Source organism: Pan troglodytes, chromosome 4 (genome assembly GCF_028858775.2).
Source record: "Pan troglodytes isolate AG18354 chromosome 4, NHGRI_mPanTro3-v2.0_pri, whole genome shotgun sequence".
Classification (NCBI taxonomy): Eukaryota; Metazoa; Chordata; class Mammalia; order Primates; family Hominidae; genus Pan; species Pan troglodytes.
In genome coordinates this window covers 129,572,996-129,599,557 of record NC_072402.2, presented here as the reverse complement: position 1 = coordinate 129,599,557, position 26,562 = coordinate 129,572,996, and the positions used below count along the sequence as shown (strand labels likewise).

The 26,562-nt window shown below is 39.8% G+C and overlaps 1 protein-coding gene across 2 annotated transcripts in view; it reads left to right on the top strand.

Moving 5' to 3' along the window:
- MEIKIN (meiotic kinetochore factor) overlaps positions 1 to 26,180 on the top strand; it is a 136,497-nt gene extending 110,317 nt beyond the window's left edge. For both annotated transcript variants that reach the window (XM_024356728.3, XM_016953735.4), the window contains 2 exons: positions 14,079 to 14,202; positions 26,033 to 26,180. In XM_024356728.3, coding sequence (XP_024212496.1) covers positions 14,079 to 14,202; positions 26,033 to 26,055 — 147 coding nt within the window. In that variant the 3' untranslated portion in view covers positions 26,056 to 26,180. The remainder of the gene's footprint in view (positions 1 to 14,078; positions 14,203 to 26,032) is intronic.
- The last annotated feature ends 382 nt before the right edge of the window (positions 26,181 to 26,562 follow it).

The following is a 26,562-nucleotide window of genomic DNA, read 5'->3' as shown; positions in this document are numbered from 1 at the left end:
TTGGTTTGGGGAAATTTTAAAAATCATTTTATTGATAATCTCTACTTCTTTCTTTTTTTGAGCATCTGTTATATGGAGATTGGGCTTCCTGTATTGGCCTTCTTAGCTTCCTATCTTCTTCTAAAAACCTTTTGTCATTTTGTTCTATTCTCTGGAAGATTTCCTCAATTTTATCTTCCAAATCTTATCTTAGGCCAGGCACAGTGGCTCACGCCTGTAATCCCAGCACTTTGGGAGGTCAAAGGCAGGCAAATCGCTTGAGCTCAGGAGTTCAAGACCAGCCTGGGCAACATGGTGAAATCCCCTCTCTAAAAAAAATACAAAAATTAGCCGGGCATGATGGTGTGTGCCTATAGTCCCAGCTACTCAGGAGGCTGAGATGGGAGGATGACTTGAACCCGGAGAGGGGCAGAGATTGCAGTGAGCCAAGATTGTGAGACTGTGCCACTGCATTCCAGCCTGGGCGACAGAGCCAGATGTGTCTCAAAACAAATCTTATATTAAACCTTTTGTACTATGCAATAATATTTTTAATGTATAGCAGCTCTTTTTTGTTCTCTGGGTACTTCACTATTTCATGGTTACTACATCTTCTAATCTTAATTTTTTTTTTTTTTTGAGACAGGGTCTTGCTCTGTCACCCAGGCTGGAGTGCAGTGGCATGTTCACGGCCTCAAACTCCTGGGCTCAAGTGATCCTCCCACCTCAGCCGTCCTGAGTAGCTGGGACCACAGTCATGCACCACCATGCCTGGCAAATTGTTTTGAAATTTATTGATAGTTGCAATACAGCCTAATACATGGTCAATTTTTATTATATGTTGCGTGTGTTTGAAAGTAATGTTTATTCTGTAATTGTTGATAGGTAAATTCTCCATATGTCAATTAAATAAAACTTGTTAATTCTGTTTTTCAATATTTCTCTATCTTTCCTAATAGCTTATCATTTAAGCCATCAATAACATAGAGGAATGTGTTGAAATTAGCCACTATTACGATGGTAGATTTATTACTTTCTTCCTATAGATCTATACATTTTTGCTTTATGTATTTTAAAGCTCTTTTATTTATTCCATGCATGTTTATGATTGTTATGCTTTTCTGGTGAACTGAACCTGTTTTCATTCTTTGCAAGCCTTTCTGTTTCTAATAATGTTTTCTTTTGTCTTGAATTCTGTTTTGTCTGCTATATAGTTATCCCACTTTTCTTTACATATTTCCTTGGTATATCTTTTTCTACCCTTTTATTTTCAACCTTCTCATAGCCTTATGTTTATGGTAGGTCTCTTGTAAATAGCTTTCCAGTCTGACAAGCTCTGTCTTTTAACTTTCAAATTTAGTCCATTTATATGTACTGTGATTATTGATACATTTGGACTTATTTCTGTGATCATAATTATTATTTCCTTTCATCCAGTTTTTTTTGTATGCCTCCCTTTTCTTCTTAACAATATTTGATTCATTGAAAAAAACAATTTTGGCTGGTCATGATGTCTCACACTTGTAATCTCAGCACTTTGGGAGGCTAAAACTGGAGGATTGCTTGAGGCCAGGAGTTCAGAACCAGCCTGGTCAACATAGAGATACCCTGTCTCTACAAAAGGAAAAATAATTAGCCAGGCATTGTGGCACATGCCTGTAGTCCTAGCTACTCAGAAGGCTGAGATGGGAGGATCACTTGACCCCAGGAGTTTGAGGCTGCAGTAAGCCATGATTGTGTCATTCTAACCTGGGCAACACAGTGAAACTCTTAAAAATTTAAAAAAAAATTAACTTTTTCCATTCCACTTCTTTCCCCTACTGATTTGAAACTAATACTTTCTATTTTGTTTCTTATCATTGTATAAGTCCATTCTCACACTGCTATAAGGATACTACCTGAGACCAGGTAATTTATAAAGAAAACAGGTTTAATTGACTCACTGTTCTGCATGGCTGGGGAGGCCTTAGGAAACTTACAATCATGGTGGAAGGCGAAGGGGAAGCAGGTACCTTCTTCACAAGGTGGCAGGAAAGAGAGAGCGCAGGGGAAGTGCCAGACACTTATCAACCAAATCTCACGAGAACTCACTCACTATCACAAGAACAGCATGGGGGAAACTGCCTCCAGGATCCAGTCATCTCTCACTAGGTCCCTCTTCCAACATGGGATTATAATTTAGGTTATAATTCAAGATGAGATTTGGGTGGGACACAGAGCCAAACCCTATCAATCATGGCTACTCTTGAAATTTTACGAGGTATATTTAAGTTAGTAATGTCTAAAAATGAACAATAACTCAACTTTGTTGGCAAAAAATATAAGGACCTTACAGTACTTTTAAGTTCAATCATCCACTCCCAACTTACATATTTTTGTTTTACAGTATTTTGGTTCTGTCTTTTCTTTCACCCCAAATTATAATAATCAGCATTATTTCTATTATTTAGACAATGTTTGTTTATATTACATATATTTAAATTTAATAACCTTTTATTCTTGCCTCTTAGGACAACCGTCTCAGATCATTTTTCTTCATTTTGAAATTCACCATTTAGGCCAGGCGCAGTGACTCATGCCTATAATCCCAGCACTTTGGGAGGCCAAGGTGGGAGGATTGCTTGAGCCCAGGAGTCCAAGACCAGCCTGAGCAATATAGTGAGATCCCATCTCTAGTACAAAAAAAAAAAAAAAAGAAAACAAGAAAAATTAACCATTTAGATTAGGTTATTTAGTGAAGGTCTTTGATGGTAGATTGTGTTAGTTTTTAAAAAATGCCTTTAATTTGCCTTTATTCTTGAAAGATAGTTTTTCTTGGTACACATTTCTAAGTTGACAGTCATTTTCTCTCTGCTCTTTGATGGTATCATTCCACTGTCTTTTGACTTACATGTGGCAGTTACGGTTGTCCTAATAGTATAATTGTCATTGCCTTGTAAAGTGTATGTATGCAGGAAAGGGTTAACTCAGCAGGCTTGCACATTCCCAAGGTCCTTAGGACTGTCCTGTGGCCAGGCTCCTGGGAGATAACCTCTGAGTCCTTGGAGTATTCTGCTTCTTAGGAATGTCTGTATGCCTGAGGTCTTGGGCCTTGCCAGATAGTTTATGCAAACAATGTGGTTTATGGTAAATACTTGTTTTTGATGCCAGAGGTTTTGGTCCACACTGTGTTTGACCTCTGGGGGCTGAGTAGCTGAGGTCTGTCTTGAAGGAACTACATGCCTGTGTGACTGACCCCAAATAGAAACCCTGACCTCAAGCCTCACTGAGCTTCCCCTTTGCACATGGGAGAATTAAATGCTGACCATGTGACTCCACTGGAGGACAACTGCTCCTTGTTTTGGCCCTATGTCTTTTCCCTTTGCCAATTTTAATCTGTATCCTTTTGCTATAATAAACTGTAACCCTGAGTATAACAGCTTTTCTGAATCCTATGAGTCCTAGCAAATCACTGAACCTGAGAGTGGTCTTGGGGCCTGACACATATATCTTTTCTTTCTGGATTTTGTTAAGGTCTCTTTGTTTGGGGTGTGCTATAATTTTACTGGAATGTGTACATAAGTGGATGATGATGATTATTATTTTTTAAGACAGGGTCTCACTCTGTCACCCAGGCTGGAGTGCAGTGGTAAGATCATGGATCACCGTATCCTTGACCTCCTGGGTTAAAGTGATCCTCCCACCTTAGCCTCTTGAGTGGCTGGGACTACAGATGCATGCCACCATGCCCAGCTTCTTCTTCTTCTTCTTCTTTTTTTTTTCAGTAAAATGAAGTCTCCCTATATTACCCAGCTTGATTTTGAACTCCTGGACTCAAGTGATCCTCTCACCTCAGCCTCTCAAAGTACTGGGTTTACAGGTGTAAGCCACTGCACCTGGCTTGATTATTAATTTTGTTTGCTGTTCTTTGTATATTCTAATTTTTCTTGGGATTGGGCTTCCTAAATCTGTGGATTCATGTCTTTCATTAATTTGGGAAAATTTTCAGCTATTATTTATTATATTCTCTCTGGAATGGTAGCTATATGTTAGGTTGCATTCTATCCTCCATATCATTCAACCTCTGTTCAATATTTTTCATGTATTTGTTATAGTCTGGGCAATTTCCTTACTAATTCTTTCTTTATCTATCTACTCTGCTTCTTAAGCCTTTCGCTGAATTTTTTATTTCAAAAACTTTTTCATTTCAAGAAATTCTGGTTCTTTTTCAAATCTTCTTTCCATTCCTGGTTATTGTTTTGTTTTTTTGTTTTGTTTTGTTTTAAGACAGGATGTCTCTCTCTGTTACCTAGGCTGGAGTGCAGCAGTGGGATTATATCTCACAGTAACCTTCAACTCTTGGGCTCAAGTGATTCTCCTCTCTCAGCCTCCTGAGTAGCTATGGCTGCAGGTGTGGACCACCACACCTGGCTAAGTTTTCTATTTTTTTTTTTTTTAGATCCAGGTCTCACTATGCTGCCTAGGCTGATCTTGAACTCCTGGCCTCAAGTGATCCTCCCACTTTGGCCTCCCAAAGTGCTGGGATTACAAGTGTGAGCCACCACGCCTGGCCTGCATTTTATTCCTGATAGTTTTTGTTTGCTTGTTCATCCTTGAGAGCCTGGGGCCTGAGGGAACTCACCACACTGGAGGGAAAGGCCATGGGCAAGGTCTAATGCTGTGCTGGCTTCAGGTCTGACCCAGCTTAGTCCCATTGGTGGTGGTCACAGGGGTGCTTGCATCACCATACCCTCAGTTCCAGGTGGCTCAGCAAAGAGAGAGAGAGATTCCATTTGTTTAGGAGAAAGTAAGGGAAAAGAACAGAAGTCTCTGCCTAGGAATCCAGATAATTTTTCCATATCTTATCCAACACTACCAAGGTGGTACTACCAAGGTGGTACTGCTACAAGTCTGCAAAGACCAGTGTTACTTGGCTTGGGGCCCAAGTCCCTTGGAATACTTAAGAAGCCTTCCCAAGAAGGACAGGCATAAACAAATCCAGACTGTAAAGACTACAATAAATACCTAATTCTTGAATGCCCATACATTGATGAACATCTATAAGCACCAGCATCATCCAGGAGAACATGACCCCACCAGATCTAAATAAGGCACCAGGGACCATTCCTGGAGAACAGAGATATATGTCCTTTCAGACAGAGAATTCAAAATAGTTGTTTTGAGGAAATTCAAAGAAATTCAAGATAACATAGAGAAGGAATTTAGAATTCTATCAGATAAATTAGACAAAGGCATTCAAATACTTCAAAAGAATCAAGCAGAAATCCTGGAGTTGAAAACTGCAATTTGGCATACTTAAGAATGCATCAGAGTCTCTTAACAGCAGAACTGATCAAGCAGAAGAAAGAATTAGCTTAAGACTGGCTATTTGAAAAGACAGAGAGGAGACAAAAGAAGAAAGAATAAAGAATGAAGCACACCTATGAAATCTAGAAAATATCTTCAAAAGGGCAAACCCAAGAGTTATTGGTCTTAAAGAGGAGGTAGAGAAAGAGATAGGGTAGAAAGTTTATTTAAAGGGATAATAACAGAGAACTTCCCAATCATAGAGAAAAATATGAATATCCAAGGACAAGAAGTTTGTAGAGCACCAAGCAGATTTAATCCAAAGACTACCTCAAGGCATTTAATAATCAAATTCTGAAAGGTCAAGGATAGAGAAAAGATCCTAAAAGCAGCAAGAAAAAAAGAAACAACGTAAAATGGAGCTGTAATACATCTGTCAGCAGACTTTACAGTAGAAACCTTACAGGCCAGGAGAGAGTGGCATGACATATTAAAGTGCTGAAGGAAAACAACTTTTACCCTAGAATAGTATATCTGGCAAAAAAAAAAAAAAATCCTTTAAGCATGAAGGAGAAATAGAGATCTCCATACACAAATAAAAGCTGAGGGATTTCATCAACACCCGACTTGTCCTATAGGAAATGCTAAAGGGATTTCTTCATTCTGAAAGAAAAGGATGTTAATAAACAATAAGAAATCACCTAAAGGTAGAAAACTCACTGGTAACTGTAAGCACAGAGAAAAGCAGAATAGTATAACATTGTTATCACAGTGTGTAAACTTCTCTTGAGTTAAGTAGAAACACTAAACAGTGAACCAGTAAATCATAACTACAACTTTTCAAGACATAGACAGTACAATAAGACATAAAGAGAAAAAACAAAAAGTTAAAAAGCAAGAGGACAAAGTTATAGAGTTTTAATATTATTTTTGAATGTTTATGAAATCAGTGTTAAGTTGTCATCAGTTTAAAATAATTAGTTATAATATTTGCAAGCCTCATGGTAACCTCAAATCAAAAAATACACAACAGATACACAAAAAATAAAAAGCAAGAAATTGAAGTGTACTGCAAGAGCAAATCATCTTCACTAAAAGGAAAACAGAAAGGAAGGAAAAAAGAAAGAGAAGACCATCAGTCAACCAGAAAAAAAATAATAAAATGGCAGCAGTAAGTCCCTAACTATCAATAACAACATTGAATGTAAATGGACTAAACTCTCCAATGAAAAAACATAGAGTGGCTGAATGGATTTAAAAAAAAGAAAACAAGACCCAATGATCTGTTGCCTACAGGAAGCACACTTCAGCTATAAAGATACACACAAAATGAAAATAAAGGGCTGGAAAAAGATATTTTATCCCAATAGAAACCAAAAAGAAGCAGTAGCTGTACTTAGACAAAACAGATTTAAAGGCAAAAACTAAGAAAAGACAAAGCAGGTTATTACATAAAGATAAAGGGGTCAGTTCAGTAAGAGCATATAATGATTGTGAATACATGTGCACCTAACACTGGAGCACCCAGATATATAAAGCAAATGTTAGTAGAGCTAAAGAGAGAGGCTGGGTGTGGTGGTTCATGTCTGTAATCCTAGCACTTTGGGAGGCCAAAGTGGGAGGATCACTTGAGCCCAGGAGTTTGAGACCAGCCTGGATAACAAAGTGAGACCCCATGTCTCCAAAAAAAAAAAAAAAAAAAAAAAAAGCCAGGCATAGTGGCACCAGCTATACATGAGGCTGAAGTGGAAGGATTGCTTGATCCCAGGAGGTTAAGGCTGCGGTGAGCTGTGTTTGGACCACTGCATTCCACCCTGGGCAAAAGCAAAAGAGTAAATCTTGTCTCGCAAAAAAAAAAAAAAAAAAAGGCAGACCTCAATATAACAATAGCTAGAAACTTAAAGAGCCCATTTTCAGCATTGGACAGATCTCCCAGACAGAAAATCAACAAAGAAACATCAGACTTAATCTGCACTGTTAGAACAAATGGACCTAATAGATATTTATAGAACATTTTATCCAGTGGCTTCAGAATACACATTTTTCTCCTCAACGCATGAATCATTCTCAAAGGACAGGCCATGTGTTGGGTCACAAAATGAGTCTTAAAACACTCAAAACATTGAAACAATATCAAGCATCTACCCTGACCACAATGGAGTAAAACTTAAAATCAATAATGAGGAATTTTGGAAACTATACAAACACCTGGAATTTAAACAGTGTGCTCCTGAATGACCAGTGGCCAATGAAAAATTAAGAAGGAAATTGAAAATATTATTGAAACAAATAATAATGGAGACACAACATTCCAAGACTTATGGGATACAGCAAAAGCAGTACTAATGGAAATTTAGATCTGTAAGTGCCTACATCAGAAAAGAGGAAAAACTTCAAATAAGCAATCTAATGACGCATCTTAAAGAATTAGAAAAAGCAGGAGCAAAGCAAACCCAAAATTAGTAGACGAAAAGAAATAATAAAGATCAGCACAGAAATAAGTGAATTTGAAGAAACATACAAAAGATCAACGAAACAAAAAGTTGGTATTTTGAAAAGATAAACAAAATTGACAAATCATTAGCCAGACTAAGAAAAAAAGAAGACCCAAGTAAATAAAATCAGAGATGAAGAAGGAACATTACAATGAGTACTACAGAAATTCAAAGGATCATTAGTGTCCACTATGAGCAACTATATGCCAATCATTTGGAAAATTTAGAAGAAATGGATAAATTTCTAGACACATAGAACCTACAAAGATCGAACCTGTATAGAATCAAAAACCTGTATAGACCAATACAAGTAATGTGACTGAAGCCATAATAGTCTCCCAGTAAAGAAAAGCCCAGGACCTCATGGCTTTGCTGCTGAATTCTACCAAACATTTGAAGAAGAACTAATACCAATCCTACTCAAACTTTTCTGAAAAATGGAGGAGGGAATACTTCCAAATTCATTCTGTGAGGCCAGAATTACCCTGATACCAAAACCAGAGAAAGACACATCAAAAAAACAAAATTATAAACCAGTATCTCTGATGAATATTGATGGAAAAATCCTGAACAAAATAGTAGCAAACCAAATTCAACAATACATTTAAAAGATCATTTATCAGCCAGGCACGGTGGTTCACGTCTGTAATCCCAGCACTTTGGGAGGCTGAGGCAGGCAGACCACCTGAGGTGATCATCTGAGGTCATCTGAGGTCAGGAGTTCGAGACCAGTCTGGCCAACATGCTGAAACCCTGTCTCTACTAAAAATACAAAAAAATTAACCAGGCGTGGTGGCACACACCTGTAATCCCATCTACTCAGGAGGCTGAGGCAGGAGAATCACTTGGACCTGGGAGGCAGAGGTTGCAATGAGCTGAGAACACACCACTGTACTCCAGCCTGGGCGACAGAGTGAGACTCCATCTCAAAAACAAAAACAAAAACAAAAACAAAAACCATTTATCATGACAAAGTAGGTTTTATCCCAGGGATTCAAGGATGGTTAAGCATATGCAAATCAATCAACATGATATATTGTGTCAACAGAATGAAGGACAAAATCCATGTGATCAATTGATGCTGAAAAAGCATGTGATAAAGTTTAATACCCCTTCATGATAAGAACACTGAAAAAACTGGGCATAGAACGAACATATCTCAACATTGTAAGAATTAAAGAAAGGAAAGAAACAAGAAAGGTAGCTTGCCAGTCAAGACAGGTTTATTTTAGAGAAAACAAACCTGAGAGGAGCCTTCTGGCCGAGTTAGGTCAGAGGCACACTCTCTTACAGACTAAGAGTTTTTAAGGATTCAGAGTGGGAGAGTTTATTAGAAGCTTGGACTGCTTCTGTGTCTCTTTGTTGTGCTTGCTTTTTTTTTTTGATGGAGTCTAGCTTGTAGCTCTGTCACCCAGGCTGGAAATGAACCTCCACCTCAGGGATTCAAGCAATTCTCTTGCCTCCACCTCCAGAGTAGCTGGGATTACAGGCACACACCACCATGCCTGGCTAATTTTTGTATTTTTAGTAGAGATGGGGTTTCACCATGTTGGCTAGGCTGGTCTTGAACTCCTCATGTCAACTGATCCTCCCACCTTGGCCTCTCAAAGTGCTGGGATAACAGGCAGGAGCCACCATGGCTGGCCTGTTGTGCTTATCTGGGAGGGAGAGTTGTGTGTCTGTTCCCATACATCTTTCTGCAGCTGCGGGCATACCCACCCACCCCCCTCTCCCTGCCCCCAGTCTGCTTTTAGCTTCCCTATCTTAGTACACCTGCAGGGAAAGGAATGTGCCTATTAAGGCCCACTGTTTTACTGGGGCCCATTGTATGAGGGTGAAGTTTGGCAGTTACCCAAGAGACTTTCCCCCCATCTCCCTTTGTGCCGGAGCTGTCTTATCTGTGTTTTACTGTCTGCTCTTTCTGGCTGCTTGTAGTTAGAAGAGAAATGATTTCCTTGAAATGCATGAGGCTAGAAAGGGAGCTGGAACTTAAAGTGGCAGTGTTTGTCTGAGATGACGGTGCTTCTGCTCCGTCAAACATAATAAAAGCCATACATGATAGACACACAGCTAGTATCATACTGAATGAGAAAAAACTGAAAGCCTTTCTTTTTAAACCTGGAACAAGACAAGGATGCTCACTTTCACCAGTTATTCAACATAGTATTGGAAGTCCTAGCTAGAGGAGTCAGACAAGAGGAGGAAATAAAGGGCATCTGCATTGGAAAGGAAGAAGTTAAATTATCTTTGTTTGCAGATAATATGATCTTATACTTGGAAAAACTGCTTGGATATAATTTTTCATCTTTCCCTTGCGGTACTATGTCTATTGCGCCGGTTTACAATTTCTATCGCCTATACTTTATTTGGGTAAATGGTTTGGTTAAGGTTGTTTGGTAGTAGGGTGGAGGGGGTTTAGGGCTAGGTTTGGCTCAGAGTGGTCAAGTTGAGTTGAAATCCACTCTTAAGGATTCCACCAAAAAGTTATTAGAACTGATAAATAAATTCAGGAAAGTTGCAGGATACAAAATCAACATACCAAAATCAGTAGCATTTCTATATGCCAACAGTGAACAATCTGCAAAAGAAATTTAAAAAGTAATCCCTTTTACAATAGCCACAGGTAAAATAAATACCTAGGAATTTACTTAACCAAAAAAGTGAAAGATCTGTACAGTGAAAACTATAAAACATGAAGGAAATTGGAGAGGACACCAAAAAAATGGAAATATATTTCATGTTCATATATTGGAAGAGTCAATATCATAAAAATATCCATACTACTCAATGCAATGTACAAATTAAATGGAATTTCTATGAAAATACCAATGACATTCTTCACAGCAATAGGAAAAACAATTCTGAAACTTATATGCAGTCACAAAAGATCCAGAATAGCCAAAGCTATTGATATGGTTTGTCTCTGTGTTCCCACCCAAATCTCACCTTGAATTGTAGTAATCCACACATGTCAAAGTTGGGACCAGGTGGAGATAATTGAATCATGGGGGCAGTTTCCCCCATGCTGTTCTCATGATAATGAGTTTTCACAAGATCTGATGGTTTTATAAGGGGCTTCCCCCTTCGCTTGGCACTTTTCTGTCTTCTGCCATCCTGTGAAGAGGTGTGCCTTTCACCAGGATTGTAACTTTCCTGAGGCCTTCCTAGCCATGTGGAATTGTGAGTCAATTAAACCTCCTTCCTTTATAAATTACCTAATTTTGGGTATTTTTTTTTCATAGCAATGTGAGAACAGACTAATAGAGCTATCCTGAGCAAAAAGAACAAAACTGGAGGAATGGCATTACTTCAAGTTATACTACAGAGCTATGAAAACAACATGGTACTGACATAAAAAGAGACAGATAGACTAATGGAACCAAATAGGGAACCCAGAGAGAAATCCATACATCTACAGTGAGCTCATTTTCCGTAATGGTAGCAAGGACATACATTGGGGAAAGACATTCTCTTCAGTAAATTATGCTGGGAAAACTGGATATCCATATGCAGAAGAATGAAAGTTGATCCTTACCTGTTACCTTATACAAAAATTAAAATGGATTAAATACTTTAAGACCTCAAACTATAACATTACTACAAGGAAACATTGAGGAAACACTCTAGGACATTGGGCAGATATTTATTGAATAATACCCCATTAGCACAGGCAACCAAAGCAAAAATAGACAAATAGGATCACATCATGTTAAAATGCTTCTGCACAGCAAAGGAAACAATCAACAATGTGAAGAGACAACCCACAGAATGGGAGAAAATATCTGCAAACTACCCATCTGGCAAGGGATTAATAACCAGGGGCTCAAATAATTCTATAGGAAAAAGGGGGCTTAAATATCTCTGTAGGAAAAAATCTAATAATCTGGTTCAAAAATGGGGAAAAGATTTTAAAAGGTAATTCTCAGGAGACATACAAATTATAAAAAGGCGTATGAAAAAGTGTTCAACATCACTGATCAGAGAAACGCAAATCAAAAGTACAATAAGATATTATGTCACCCCAGTTAAAATGGCTTTTATCCAAAACTCAGGCAATAACAGTTGCTAGTGAGGATGTGGAGAAAGGGAACCCTTATAAACTGTTGGTGGGAATGTCATTTGGTACAACCACTATGGTGAACTGTTTGGAAGTTCCTCAAATAACTAAAAATTGGCCGGCTACGGTGGCTCATGCCTCTAATCCCAGCACTTTGGGAGGCTGAGGTGGCAGATCACAAGGTCAGGAATTTGAGACCAGCCTGGCCAACGTAGGGAAACCCCATCTCTATTGATACTATAAAAATTAGCCAGGCATGGTGGTGCGCATCTGTAATCCCAGCTACTTGGTAGGCTGAGGCAGGAGAATTGCTTGAACCCGGTAGGTAGAGGTTGCAGTGATCCAAGATCACGTCACTGCACTCCAGCCTGGGCGACAGAGTGAGACTCTGTCTTGGGGAAACAAACAAACAAACTAAAAATAGAGCTACCATATGATCCAGCAATCCCACTGCTGCGTATATACCCAAAAGAAAGGAAATCAGTATATCGGAGATATATCTGCACTCCCATGTTTGTTGCAGCACTGTTCACGATAGCCAAGATTTGAAAGCAACCTAAGTGTCCATCAATAGATGAATGGATAAACAAAATGTGATACTTATACACAATGAAGTACTATTCAGCCATGAAAAGGAATGAGATCCTGTCATTTGCAACAACACGGATGGAATTGGGGGTCATTATGTTAAGGGAAATAAGCCATGCACAGAAAGACTAACATCACTTGTTCTCACTTATTTGTGGGATCTAAAAATCAAAACAATTGAACTCATGGAGATAGAAAATAGAAGGATGGTTACCAGACACTGGGAAAGATAGCTGGGTGCTCGGGGTGGGAGTTGCTGGGGGGAGGTGGGGGTAGTTAATGGGTACAAAACAATGGAAAGAATGAATAAGACCTAGTATTTGGTGGCCCTATAGGAAATTGCCTTATGTACACAGGAAATTCAGTTATGAATTATATTCTAAGAGTTCTTGCACAAAGTAGAAACAGTAAAATTATAAAAGTCTGGTATTTAAAATTGTACATTTAAAAATAACTAATTGGATTGTTTGTAATGCAAAGGATAAATGCTTGAGGATACAGATACCCAATTTTCCATAGATGTGATTATTATGCATAGCATGTCTGTACCAAAACATCTCATGTACTGCATAAATATATATACCTACTATGTACTTACAAAACTTAAAAAAGAGTTTTTTAAATTTACATAAGTTTCTAGCCAGGTACGGTGGCTCATTCCTGTAATCCCAGCACTTTGGGAGGCCGAGGCGGGCAGATCACCTGAGGTCAGAAGTTAGAGACCAGCCTGGCCAACATGTGAAACACTGTCTCAACTAAAAACATAAAAATAGCCAGATGTAGTGGTGCATGCCTATAGTTTCAGCTACTTGGGAGTCTGAGGTATGAAAATCACTTGAACTTGGGAGGCAGAGGTTGCTTTGAGCCGAGATCACACCACTGCACTCCAGCCCGGGCAACAGAATGAGACCCTGTCTCAAAAAAAAAAAAAAAAAAAAAGGAAGTTTCTATATAGACTTTATTTAAAATAACAGAAGCCCTGGATAAATACATCTCTGCTTCTGAATTCTAAAAAACAAGATATGTCACTTCTGAAAGACATGGCATTGCTTTCCTTTCTTTCCCCCCTCCACCTCCCTCCCCCTCTCCCTCCTCCTCTCCCTCCCCCTCTCCCTCCCCCTCTGCCTCTTCCTCCACCTCTGCCTCTGCCTCAAGGAATCCTCCTGCATTGGCCTCCCAGGGTATTGGAATTACAGGCGTGAGCCACCGTGCCCAGCCGGTATTTTTTTATTCTGGAGACTATCTGCCTGATGGGAAATTGTCAACATTACCTGAGGTAAAAAATCAAGGAATTTAGTGTTTAACTCAGTTAAATTTAAATTTGGATTTTAACTCAATAAATCATGCAAACTTTCTCTCCCACTTCAGCATGCTTGAATCTCAGCTCTACCATTACTTACTCCCTATCCTTAAGTAAGTCAATCTCTCTGAAACTGTTTTCTCATTTATAAAATGGAGATAATATAATCTGCCTTGCTTGGTTCTTGTGAATATTAAATGAACATATGTGTTAAAACCAATTACTGTTAGGAGTGGAGTAAGCATTTAATAAATGCTTGCTGTTATTAATATCTAAGAAATACAGATATTAAGACTAGTTGCATTTGAAATAAAGCAACATACACATGTAGTATTTGAGGAATTATGCAATATCTGCTTTTTTTCTTTTCCAGTTTCCTGCAAATGCATCAGAAATATGTTGTATTATTAGAACATCACCAGGAACTAGACAAGTGAAAAATAAAGGTGTTATTGTAAAGAAGAAGAAATATTCTCTTCCTAAGGATACCCCTCAAGGTACTGTAGTATGAATGCAGAGCATACTTTTTGGATGATATAAAACATTTTTTTCATTAAAAATGCCTTATGTACACAGGAAATTCAGTTATAAATTGTATTCTAAGAGTTCTTGCAGAAAGTGGAAATGGTAAAATTATAAAAGCCTGGTCAGGGGTGGACTCAGTGGCTCATGCCTATAATTCCAGCACTTTGGATAGCTCAGGCAGGAGGATCAGTAGAGCCTAGGAGTTCAAGGTTATGGTGAGCTATCATCAGGTCACTGCACTCCAGCCTGAGTGACAGAGAGAGACCCTGTCTCTTCATTAAAAAAAATAAAGTCCGGTCAGATTTCAGAACAAGAACCAGAGTAAAATAATTTTTTTAAAGACAGATACTTTATCTTTTGAAAAATTAGCGTATGGCACTGATGTAAAATATATTTATCCAGGATACTTTCTCTTATAATTATGTGAAATTTAGTATTGTTTTGGTTTCAATTTTAGTAGCATTCTTTTTAGAGGTGTGGAGATGTTTTTGCGTTCACCTCATATTGGTTGAGTACTTCCTCTGTGAAAGGCACTGTGCTAAGAACCTTATATTTCATTACGACTTTATAATAGATGAGATGTGTACTGTTATTCCCATTTTACATATTAAGACTCTGAGATTTAAAGTAGTAAGGAATTTGTCCAAGATCATACTCCTTCAAGTGGTAGAGAGGAATTCAATCTTTTAAGCTTTCTAACTCCAAATGCAGTGTTTTTTTGTTTTGTTTTGTTTTTTCTTTGGTTTTTTGAGTTTAGAAGGCTTAACATCTCCCCTCACTATGCTTCAGCCAGAATGTCTAATTACTCAGTGGCACTTTGGAATTTTTATGAGTAAACAGCCAGTGAAGCAATTGAAATTTAGTTGGATATGTACAGCTTCAATTCAACCAAGATGTCCACTCTTAATTCTTTTTTTTTTTTTTTTTTTTTTTTTTTGAGACGGAGTCTCGCTCTGTCGCCCAGGCTGGAGAGTGCAGTGGCGCGATCTCGGCTCACTGCAAGCTCCGCCTCCCGGGTTCACGCCATTCTCCTGCCTCAGCCTCCCGAGTAGCTGGGACTACAGGCGCCCGCTACCACGCCCGGCTAATTTTTTGTATTTTTAGTAGAGACGGGGTTTCACCGTGTTAGCCAGGATGGTCTCGATCTCCTGACCTCGTGATCTGCCCGCCTCGGCCTCCCAAAGTGCTGGGATTACAGGCGTGAGCCACCGCGCCCGGCCCCACTCTTAATTCTTGTACTTATTTCCTCCACAGTACCTGCCCTGAGCATTCTCTAAGTCTATAGAGATCCCTTTTTTATAAGTTCCTTGAATACTCAATTCAGTGCTACTCATTTGATACTTAATAATTGTATTTGTCAGGGTTCTCCAGAAAAACAGAACCTAAAGGAGATAGAGATATATGAGAGGGGATTTTTTTTTTTTTTTTGACAGAGTCTCGCTCTGTCACCCAGGCTGGAGTGCAGTGGCGCAATCTCAGTTCACTGCAAGCTCCGTCTCCCAGGTTCACACCATATTCCAGCCTCAGCCTCCCGAGTAGCTGGGACTGCAGGCACCCGCCACCACGCCCGGCTAATTTTTTTTGTATTTTCAGTAGAGATGGGGTTTCACCGTGTTAGCCAGGATGGTCTCGATCTCGTGACCTTGTGATCTGCCTGCCTTGGCCTCTCAAAGTGTTGGGATTACAGGCGTGAGCCACCGTGCCCGGCCAGTGAGGGGGATTTTTAATGAAAATTGGCTAATGTGGTTATGGAGGCTGAAAAGTTCCATGATGTGCCATCTGCCAGCTGGAGAACCAGAGAAGCCAGTGGCATCACTAAGTCCAAGTCCAAGGGACTTAGAACTTGGGGAGTGTTTATGCAACTCCCAGAATCCATAGGCTAAGAAACCTGGCGTTCTAAGGTCCAAGGACAGGAGAAAATGGATGTCCTCGCTCCAGAAGAGAGAGTAAATCTGCCTTTCCTCCGCCTTTTCTATTCTGGTCCTCAACCAGTTGGATGGTGCCTGACCACTTTGGGTGAGGGCAGATTTTCTTTATTCAGTCCACTGATTCAAATGCCAGTCTCTTCTGGAAACATCCTCACAGAAACAGATCTACTCAGAAATAATGCTTTACCAGCTTTCTGAGTATTCCTTATTCCAGCCAAATTGATATCTAAAATTGACCATCACAATAATATATTGCTACCCAACCTAATTTACAGTGCTGACTTTTCATATTTCATATTCCTTAGGTTATGAAGTTTTCAAGGAGAAAGCACGTAATTGACTTCTTTCTATCTCTATCTCTGATAACATCAGCATAGTGGTAGGGAATAGCAAGATCCTGTATTTGTCAGGATCCTACAAAAGAAAAAGAGCCAATTTTATATATATATATATATATGGAAAACATTAAAGAGAGGTTGAAAGTTATAGAGGATAGAATAAGGCCTAACGTATGCGAATTACCATTCCGGAGAGAATAAAACAAGGAATTGACTTATACAGTTATGGAGCTGTAGAAGTATAGCTGGGCAAGTTTGCAAACTGTATGGCAGGCTGGAAACTCTTGGGCAGGAGCCAATGATGCAGTCTACAGATAGATTTCTTTTTGTTCAGATAAACTTCAGTTTTGCTCTTAAGGCCTTTCAACTGATTGAATGAGGCCTACCTATATTATCAGGGATAATCTCCTTCAAGTTTATATAAAGTTTATTATAGATATTAACCACATCTACAAAATACCTTCACAGCAATGCTTAGATTAGTATTGAACTGAATAATTGTGTAATATATCCTAGGCAAGTTGTCACACACAACTAACCATCACAGCGCATTCCTTATCAACTATGCATCCATTTGCATCTCCTTAAACCATATTTAATCTCCAAATAAAGACAATAATAAAGTCATACTTTTGCCTAACATGCTACAACTGTCCTGCATAAAACTGAAAATGTGCTAACCCTTTCCCCAGAAGAGGATACAAAGTTTCGGGCAATGTTCACCCTTCTTCTTGCTATCCTGTAACTTAAAAACTGTGATATAAAGTTAACTATTATTAATACATTGTACATTATATGATAAAGGGATAAGAGAGAGAAGAAAACAAAGATACTTGCCTAACTAATCAGGTGATCGTAACAGGTATTTATAACCACCTTCTTCCATTACCCATGCCATATTCCTTCTGCCTTCAGCAGGCACTTCAGATGGTCATGGTTCTTTACCTGGTGGGTGACACAAATTTTATTTCTGATGGGTCTGGGCCATTAGCAGTCCTGCATGGATTGGGTTGTTGTAGTTTTCCATTAACGTTAATCACAGGGTATGATAAAATTAACAGATACCCTAAGAGATCTCCTGTGTTCCAGACATATTCTTCCTTACCACCATTGTGGAGTAGTAGTTCAGATTCTCCTTGGTAGTCCGGGTCAGTCGCCCCAGTCAACACCGTAAGTCGCTTCTTAGCCTACTGACTCCAAAGTGACTGGCGGCAGTCTTAACTTCCAGTTTAATAGAATTAGTCTCCTGTGGAGGAATTTCTCCCTTTGGAACTAAGACCTCTAAGCCAGTGGGGCATAAAATTATGAGAACAGGAAGAATAAATTTTGCTAGTGGGTCACCAGGGTTAATAATGCATGGTGCCACTTTTGTTTCTACCCCTTGATTCCTGTCTATGGAGGGAAAAAAAGTACCATTTATTGGATGCTGATTCAGAGCATATATATAGCCCTCTGGAGAACTCTGCCCTACCTGCAAGTTATTGCCACCTAGCTGGTGCTATAACTGAATCTTCAAAAGGCCATCCCATCATCCTATTAGGCCAGCTTCTTTAGCATGATAAGGAACATAGACCAGTGAATTCCAGGAGCAATGACTCATACTGCAATTCTTTTGCTGTGACGTGAGTTCCTTGATCAGAAGCAATGTTGTATGGAATATCATGACAATGGGTAAAGCATTCCATGAGACCATGGATGACAATTTTGGCAGAATTTTGTATGAGGAATGCAAATCTGTATCGAGGGTCTGTTCTAGTAAGAACAAAATGCTACCCCTTCCATGATGGAAGTAGTTCAGTGTAATCAACTACAAAGCTGACTGAGCACCCAGAGGAATAGTGCCATACTTGGAGTCAGTGTTGTTGTCTGCTGCTGACTGGTTGGGCACTCAGCAGTGGCATCCAGGTTGGCCTTGCATAGTGGAAATCCATATTGCTGAGCCTATGTATGACCTCCATTCTTGCCACTGTGGCCACTTTGTTCATGAGCCATGAACAAAGAGGATACCAGTTAGCCTCTTTCCCCAGCCCTGTTCTGACAGAGGTGGCTGGAATAGAGACTAACTGGTTTCCACAGACTTGATTATCCTATATTCACTTCATTATTAAAATCCTCCTCTGCTAAGATCACCTTTGGTGAGAATTTTATGGCATACATCCTTCTTTTCTTTTCTTCTTTTCTTTTTTTTCCCATTGAGAGAGGTCTGTCCTGGCTGGGTGTGATGGCTCATGCCTGTAATCCCACCGCTTTGGGAGGTTGAGGCGAGTGGATCGCTTGAGCCCAAGAGTTTGAGACCAGCCTGGGCAACATTGTGAAACCATCTCTTCAAAAAAATACAAAAATTAGCCAGATGTGGTGGTGCACTCCTGTAGTTCCAGCTACTTGGGAGGCTGAGGTGGGAGGATCACCTGAGCCCGAGGAGGTGGAAGCTGCAGTAAGCTGTAATCACGCCACTGCACTGCAGCCTGAACAATAGAGTGAGATCCTGTCTCAAAAAAAAAAAAAAAAAGATCTGTCCAATGCCTCCTTTCAAATTTTTCAGTCCACTTGTGATGGATTACTGAGTGTCAACTTGATTGAATTAAAGGATGCAAAGTATTGTTCCTGGGTGTGTCTGTGAGGGTATTGCCAAAGGAGATTAACATTTGAGTCAGTGGACTGGGAGAGGCAGACTCACCCTCAATTTGGTGGGCATCATCTATCTAATCAGCTACCAGCATGCCAGAATAAAAGCAAGCAGAAGAATGTGAAAAGATTAGACTGGTTTAGCCTCCCAACCTACATCTTTCTCTGATGCTGGATGCTTCCTGCCCTCTAACATCGAACTCCAAGTTTTTCACCTTTGGGACTCGGACTGGCTTCCTTGCTCCTCAGCTTGCAGATGGCCTATTGTGGGACTCTGCGATCATGTGAGTTAATACTCCTTAATAAACTCCCTTTTATGTATATATATTCTATTAGTTCTGTCCTTCAGAGAACCCTGACTAATACAATGTTCTTTCCAAGTCCCTGACCATACAGCCAAATCATTGGCTACCACTCTAGAATACAGTTAAAGATCGGCTGGGCACGGTGGCTCAAGCCTGTAATCCCAGCACTTTGGGAGGCTGAGGCAGGCGGATCATGAGATCAGGAGATCGAGACCATCCTGGCTAACACAGTGAAACCCGGTCTCTACTAAAAATAGAAAAAAATTAGCCGGGCGTGGTGGCGGGTGCCTGTAGTCCCAGCTACTCAGGAGGCTGAGGCAGGAGAATGGCGTGAACCCAGGAGGCGGAGCTTTCAGTGAGCCAAGATCATGCCACTGCACTCCAGCCTGGGTGACAAAGCAAGACTCTGTCTCAAAAAAAAAAAAAAAAGAAAAAAAAAAGAAAGAATATAGTTAAATATCTGGTTATTTCTCCTTTCAACAAAGCACACAACCGGGTGCACTCCTCTCAGTTCTGCCCACTGGGAGGACTTATCTTCACCAATTTCCTTTAGGGATGTCCCAGAAAGAAATTGTAGGTGCTCTAACTGTCGACTTTAAGGCAGTGCCTGCATATCATAGAGAACCATTTGTAAATCAAATAAGAGTTTTCTCTTCCTCAGTCAACTGATTGTAGAGAACTCCTCATGTCATCTTCAGAGTAGGCAGTGAGAAAAAAGGTAATGTAGCCAGGGTGGGGGCCATGGACATTTGGGTCACTTCCTCATGTTACTTACTTATGACTTCAGGGCCTGCTCAAGCTCAATTTTACATAAACCACTTCCATTTGATAATGGAGTGCTGCCATTAACACCAGATTTATGACTTGGTAGGTCAGACAGCACATAGTTCATGATAGGCAGTGTGGGTCACATGGTAACTTGATGGCCTATGATTAAGTGCTTAGTTGCTACTAAAATTTGGCAATAAGCCAAAAGCTGTTTCTCAAAAGAGTAGTTTTCCACTGAGGATGGAAGGACTTCACTCCAAAATCCTAAAGGTTCACCATGGGAGTCACCTGCAGGGACCTGCCAAAGGCTCCAAGCAGCGTTTCTATCTGCCACTAACACTACAAGCACCGTTGGATCTGCTGGATCATTTCGCACAATTTTCAGAGCAGCTCCACAGCAACCTCGACCTATTGCAGATCATTCTCTTGTTCTGGGCCTCCCTTCAAATCTAGCAGCTTTTTAGGTCACTCAGTGAGTGGGCTGGAGTGGCACACCTAAATGAGAAATATGTTAACTCCAACATCCAAAAAAGCTGACTAGGCATTGTGTCTGCCTTTTGGTTATAGGAGGTGCCAGATGCAATACCTAATTCTTCGCCTTAATAGGGGTGTCCCTCATACTACTTGACCCCTGGAAATTACAAAGGTGGAAGGCCTTTGGAGACCCACCAATTTCATTGTAGGAATATACCCAACTCTAATGTATATATGTGTCACCAAAAAATATCTACTAGAATATTAATAGCATCAGTGTTCATGATAGCCTCAAGCTGGAAACTATCCAAATGCCCATTAAGTAAAATGGATAAACTATGGTATATTCATTCATTCGAGTGCTATATAGCAGTGAAAATCAACAATATAAAGTTATATGCAACTGTTACATATTACATGTTATATACAAAATTACAAACATAATGATGTGTTTAACAAAGGGTGCCAGACCCAGTAGAGTATATTTAATATTATCTACATACAGTATAAAACTTGGCAAAACTAAACTATAATGGAAATCACGATAGTGGATGCCCTTGTTGGAGTGGGGGCATTACTTGGAAGGGATTACAAGGGGGAATTCTAGGGTGCCGGTAATGTTGTATTTCCTTATCTCAGTGCTGTTTACACAGGTATGTTGTGTTTGTGAAAACCTATCAAGCTGTACATATGTGTACATTTCTGTGTATTTGTTATACTTTAAGAAGAAGTTGGCCGGGCCGGGCGCAGTGGCTTACGCCTGTAATCCCAGCACTTTGGGAGGCCCAGGCGGATCAGGAGATCGAGACCATCCTGGCTAACACAGTGAAACCCCGTCTCTACTAAAACTACAAAAAATTAGCTGGGCGTGGTGATGGGCACCTGTAGGCCCAGCTACTCAGGAGGCTGAGGCAGGAGGATGGCATGAACCCGGGAGGCAGAGCTTGCAGTGAGCCGAGATCGTGCCACTGCACTCCAGCCTGGGCGAGAGTGAGACTCCATCTCAAAAAAAAAAGAAGTTGGCCAGGCGTGGTGGCTCATGCCTGTAATCCCAGCACGTTGGGAGGCCGAGGTGGGCGGATTACCTGAGGTCAGGAGTTCGAGAACAGCCTAGCCAACATGGCGAAACCCTGTCTCTACTAAAAATACAAAAATTAGCTGGGCGTGGTTGCAGGTGCCAGGAGGCAGAGGTTGCAGTGAGCCGAGATTGCACCACTGCATACCAGCCTAGGTGACAGAGTGAGACTCCGTCTCAAAAATAAAAAATTAAAAGAAAAAAAAGAAAAGAAAAAGTTTACAAATAACACTAGAAACACTCTTAATTTGATCTTTTTGGCCTGTCATATTAGTTTCTGACATTAGATATTGTTAAAATTGTGGACTTAAGTATGCAAGAAATCAAAACCAAAGTGTGTCTGGGAGGTTCTTTTGAGTGTTCAGACTGAAGTTTTTTAGTTTAATTTACAGAGATAACTGCCCTCAGTTCCCCTCCCCATTAATGTTGAACTAATGAACTAATGGTGCCATCTCCTGGCCTCTTTCTAGGCTCTCGCCGTAACAGCTGCCTCCTGTTTCCCTTTCAACCTCTGGCCACTTGTCTCTTTCCTTTAGTAAAAATAGCAAAGCACCAAGCTAACTGGTGATCATGTTATTTTAAACATGCAGCAGCCTATTTTTAGTCCTGGCATTTAAAGTTTTGGCTATTTTGGCAGTAATCTAATCAGGACTACAGGGTGAAATTCACTTTTGAATTTCAGTCTAGGAGTGTGATCAGTATGATTTTTGTTCATTAATAACTGGCACTATGCTGATTAAATAAAAAACAATGGTGAAAGTGAACCAAAGAGATGTGATAGAGGAAGTGGTGTGGGTAAGTCGTTGGAATAGTGACAGCCAGATAAAGGAGGCTGTAGAAAACATCTAGTCTAAGCTTTCTCAATGCATGGTCCTTCTGACAACCTCACCAGAATAACTACAGACCTGGTAAACTTCAGTCTCTAGAGATGGCACAGGAACCTGCATTTTAAAGTGATTCCACTAAGCACAAACATTTGAGAACCATTTCATTAGTCTATTTTACTCATCTTACATATAACAAAAATGACCTGGTCAGGTTAAGTGACTTGCCCAAATTCACAGAGCTTATTACTTGTAGAATCAGAACTAGAACAAGACACTGTAGGAACCCAAGAGAGGACACTTTTAACTTTGAGGTGTTAGAGAAGTCTAATAATACCTTTTGGCTAATCAGACAAAACCTGCAGCTATCCTTATAGTAAATTTTAAGATTTTTTAAATTTTATTTTGAGCTCCAGAAGAGACGATAAATTATGTGTTATGAATTCATATCTCAGTCTAGTACTGTAGAATCACAGCCTTTAACTGGATGCATATGTTATCTTTAGTGAGAAATTTGATTTTCTAGATAATAATAGCAGGCAGAAGTATCACACAGATATATGACAAATGAAGTGGAAACATATTTATTCGAGTATCCGAAAGATGGTAGTAGAAATCACTTAAGAATAGGACATCCCTAAGTTCAAATCCTAACTGTTATATAAGCACATTCCTTAAACTTTCTGAATTTTAGCCTCCTATCTGTAAAATTGGTAAAATAGTAGTTCTTACCTCAAAGAATTGTTGTGAGGACTAGAGATAATCTTTGTAAAGAGTGTGACATATAATAATCACTCATTATGCAATAATTATTTGTTTCTATAGGTTAGGTTAATTTCTCAAGTTTAGCTTTCTTCATCTCCCTTTTGAAAACTGTTCTTTGGTTTTGTTTGTTTGTTTTGTTTGTTTGTTTGCTTGTTTTTTGAGACAAAGTCTCACTCTGTTGCCAGGCTGGAGTGCAGTGGCAGCTCACTGCAACCTCCGACTCCCTGGTTCAAGCGATTCTCCTGCCTCAGCCTCCCGAGTAGCTGGGATTACAGGCATGTACCACCACGCCCAGCTAATTTTTGTATTTTTAGTAGAGACAGGGTTTCATCTGTTGTCCAGGAATGTCTTGATCTCCTGACCTCGTGATCCACCTGCCTCAGCCTCCCAAAGTGCTGGGATTACAGGCGTGAGCCACCGCACCCAGCCTGTTCTTTGGTTTTTATCAAATTGCAAAAAGCCTAAAATATGCTGACTGGTTAGCGTCATTGATGGTAAATTGGGTTATGCCACCTCATGTAAAGAATACGTCAGGTAAGTGTGTATAGTCTTTGACACAGAACCATTGTTCTAGTGAAAATAAAGAGATGAAGTATGCCAGCCAGTGCCTTGGGGATAAAGAAATCCAACTAGTTTGCCATCGTGGAGGCCTTTTAAGTCTGTTGTTTTAGTGTCATATGGTTATAGAATGAAAAGATGAAGTTCTCCAGTTATTTGGTTCACTCATTCAGCAAACATTTATTGAGTCTGGATATCATATGCTAGAAATAGTTGCTGGTGATATTGAGATAAAGACATAGTTGTCTTTATAAAGTTTATAGTCTCATAGAGGAAGTCAGATATGTAAAACAAGCCCAATAGAGGTCTATATGTGTTTTTGTTTTTGTTTGTTTGTTTGAGACAGAGTGTTGCTCTGTCGCCCATGCTGGAGTGCAGTGGTGTGATCACAGCTCACTGTAGCCTCGACCTTCCAGGCTCTAGCGATTCTGCCACGTAGCTAGGACTACAGGCAGGTGCTACCATGCCTACCTAATCTTTATGTATTTTGTAGAGACTGGGTTTCACCATGATGCCCAGGCTGATCTCGTACTCCTGGGCTCAAGCAATCTGCTCACCTTGGCCTCCCAGAGTGCTGGGATTACAAGCATGAGCCAACACACTTGGCCCAATTTTACTTTTTACTTGCTCATTCTCACAGGAAGTATAGGGGTGATTTGAGAAGAAGAAATGACCCTAGAAACAAAAAGGCCAAGTGGGAGCTTTGCAAAAGTTCCAGTGAGCAAAGTTGAAAAAATAAGTATCTGAGCTAGTGTATCTCAAAATGTGGTGCTCAGACCACCAGAGGAACTTATAAATAATGCAGATTCCCAGGTAATCGCCTCAGGGATCTGATTTAGGATTTTTGTAGGATTTAGGAGAACCAGTTTAAACTAGAAATTTTTTATTGGTATAATTAACAGGGCTTAGTGACTAACATAGGTACTGGTGCAGCGTAGTAAGAAAGAATGGTAGTTAGAGATGACTTTTGGGTCTCTAGTATTGTAAAGTGTCAGAAATGATGCACTGTAGGTGATGGTGAGGGAAAATATAGGTCATGGCCTTGGATGTGTATTTGAAGACTGAGAAGTTGAAGGGTAGGTGAGACAAGATAGTTGGGTGGGCTGATTACCCATTTGGGAAGTTACCCAGAAGTTCATGTGGAGAGGATGACTGTGAACCATTTTGCAAAGTCTTTAATGAGCGAGCAGTGTCTGAGGTCAGTAAACAGGGAGGAGTAGAGAGTAGTAGGTATAGCCAGCACTTCCCAGACTTTAATGTACTTGTGAATTGCTTGAGGATCTTGTTAAAATGGAGACTTTGATTTAGTACTTTTAGAATGGGACTGCTGATTCTACATTTCTCACAACCTTTTAGGTGATGCTGACATAACTGGTCCATGGACCCCACTTTGAATAGCAAAGATACAGGTGTCTGGTTCTCAGCTTAGCTGCACATCATACCTTCCTGGTTGTCTGATATGTGGGTCCCTTATCTAATTGGTATGGAAGATGGCCTAGATATCAGGATTTTAAAATCCTAGGTAGTTTTAGATGCAACAAAATTTCAGAGCCATTGATATCTGCTGATTTGGCCAGAGGATGAGGTATATGATAGTATGAAAGTGGCAGTGTTAACTAGGTAAAGCTGGTTCCACTCTGGATCTCTTGGCACAAGATGTGGGGGCAAAGGCCCCAGAATCAATCCTGTCTTCGGGATGGAACCTGGGTTCAACTGTAATAAAGGGTAGGAAAATGCAAAGGAAGGATGGGCAAGAGAATATGAGAGGCGTCTTCCTGGGTGGTGGCTGAGGACAGGGATGAAAAGCACAACTGGATCAAGTGCTCCAGGTTACAAGGCTGGGGTTAAAGGCTCTGTGATGGCCACTGACAGCAATTTTTGCTGGGCTTTCCACCAGAATGTTATTGAGCAGATCTCCTTGCTTCTCCAAAGAGAACATGTCCTCAGCATGTCCTAGAAGGGATGAGCCAAATATTCCTTTTTTTTTTTTTAATGGCCTCTGGATTTGTTTCCCAAGGCTTGATGGGCTGAAACTAGAGTGACCTGGGCATTAAGTGCTCTCTCCCCTGCAGACTGGTTATTAGTAAGTATTGGACACCTGCTTGTATACAAAGTAATCTATTGTTATATTTTTTTCTCCAGATATCATAATAAAAATGGCATGAAAAAACAGCTGTGGCTGAATTTTCACCACTTTGAAGACAGGAGTGTGAAGTCAAAGTCTATAAAGCAGAATGTCTGCCTGAAATTATATGAAATTAAAAATTAAAAATTCTCCAGTTATTTGTGATATATCTCTATGTTGAAATTCTACTGAGGTTCTTGTCATTTACTTTTAATCAGTTAAGAAAAAAATTATTCCATATGCTTCTTAAATATATGTATTTATATTATAAGATAAAGAACCAAATCATTGGTATTAGAAGACTGTAAACTAAAATAGATGGTTTTAGCTATTCATAAAGAGGCTTCATCCCTGAGAGGTCTGAGAAGGAAAAAAGAAAGACAATGCCAGGGTACAATGTAACTTCCTTTGATTGTTTTTTTTTTCTTCAAAGTTTGTCGCTAGTACGATTAAAAGTAGTAAATCTTTCTCTAAAGCAATGTAGAGAAAAACAAAAACAAACAACAAAACAAAAAAGTAGTGAAGTTATTGAAGTGCTAAAAATGAA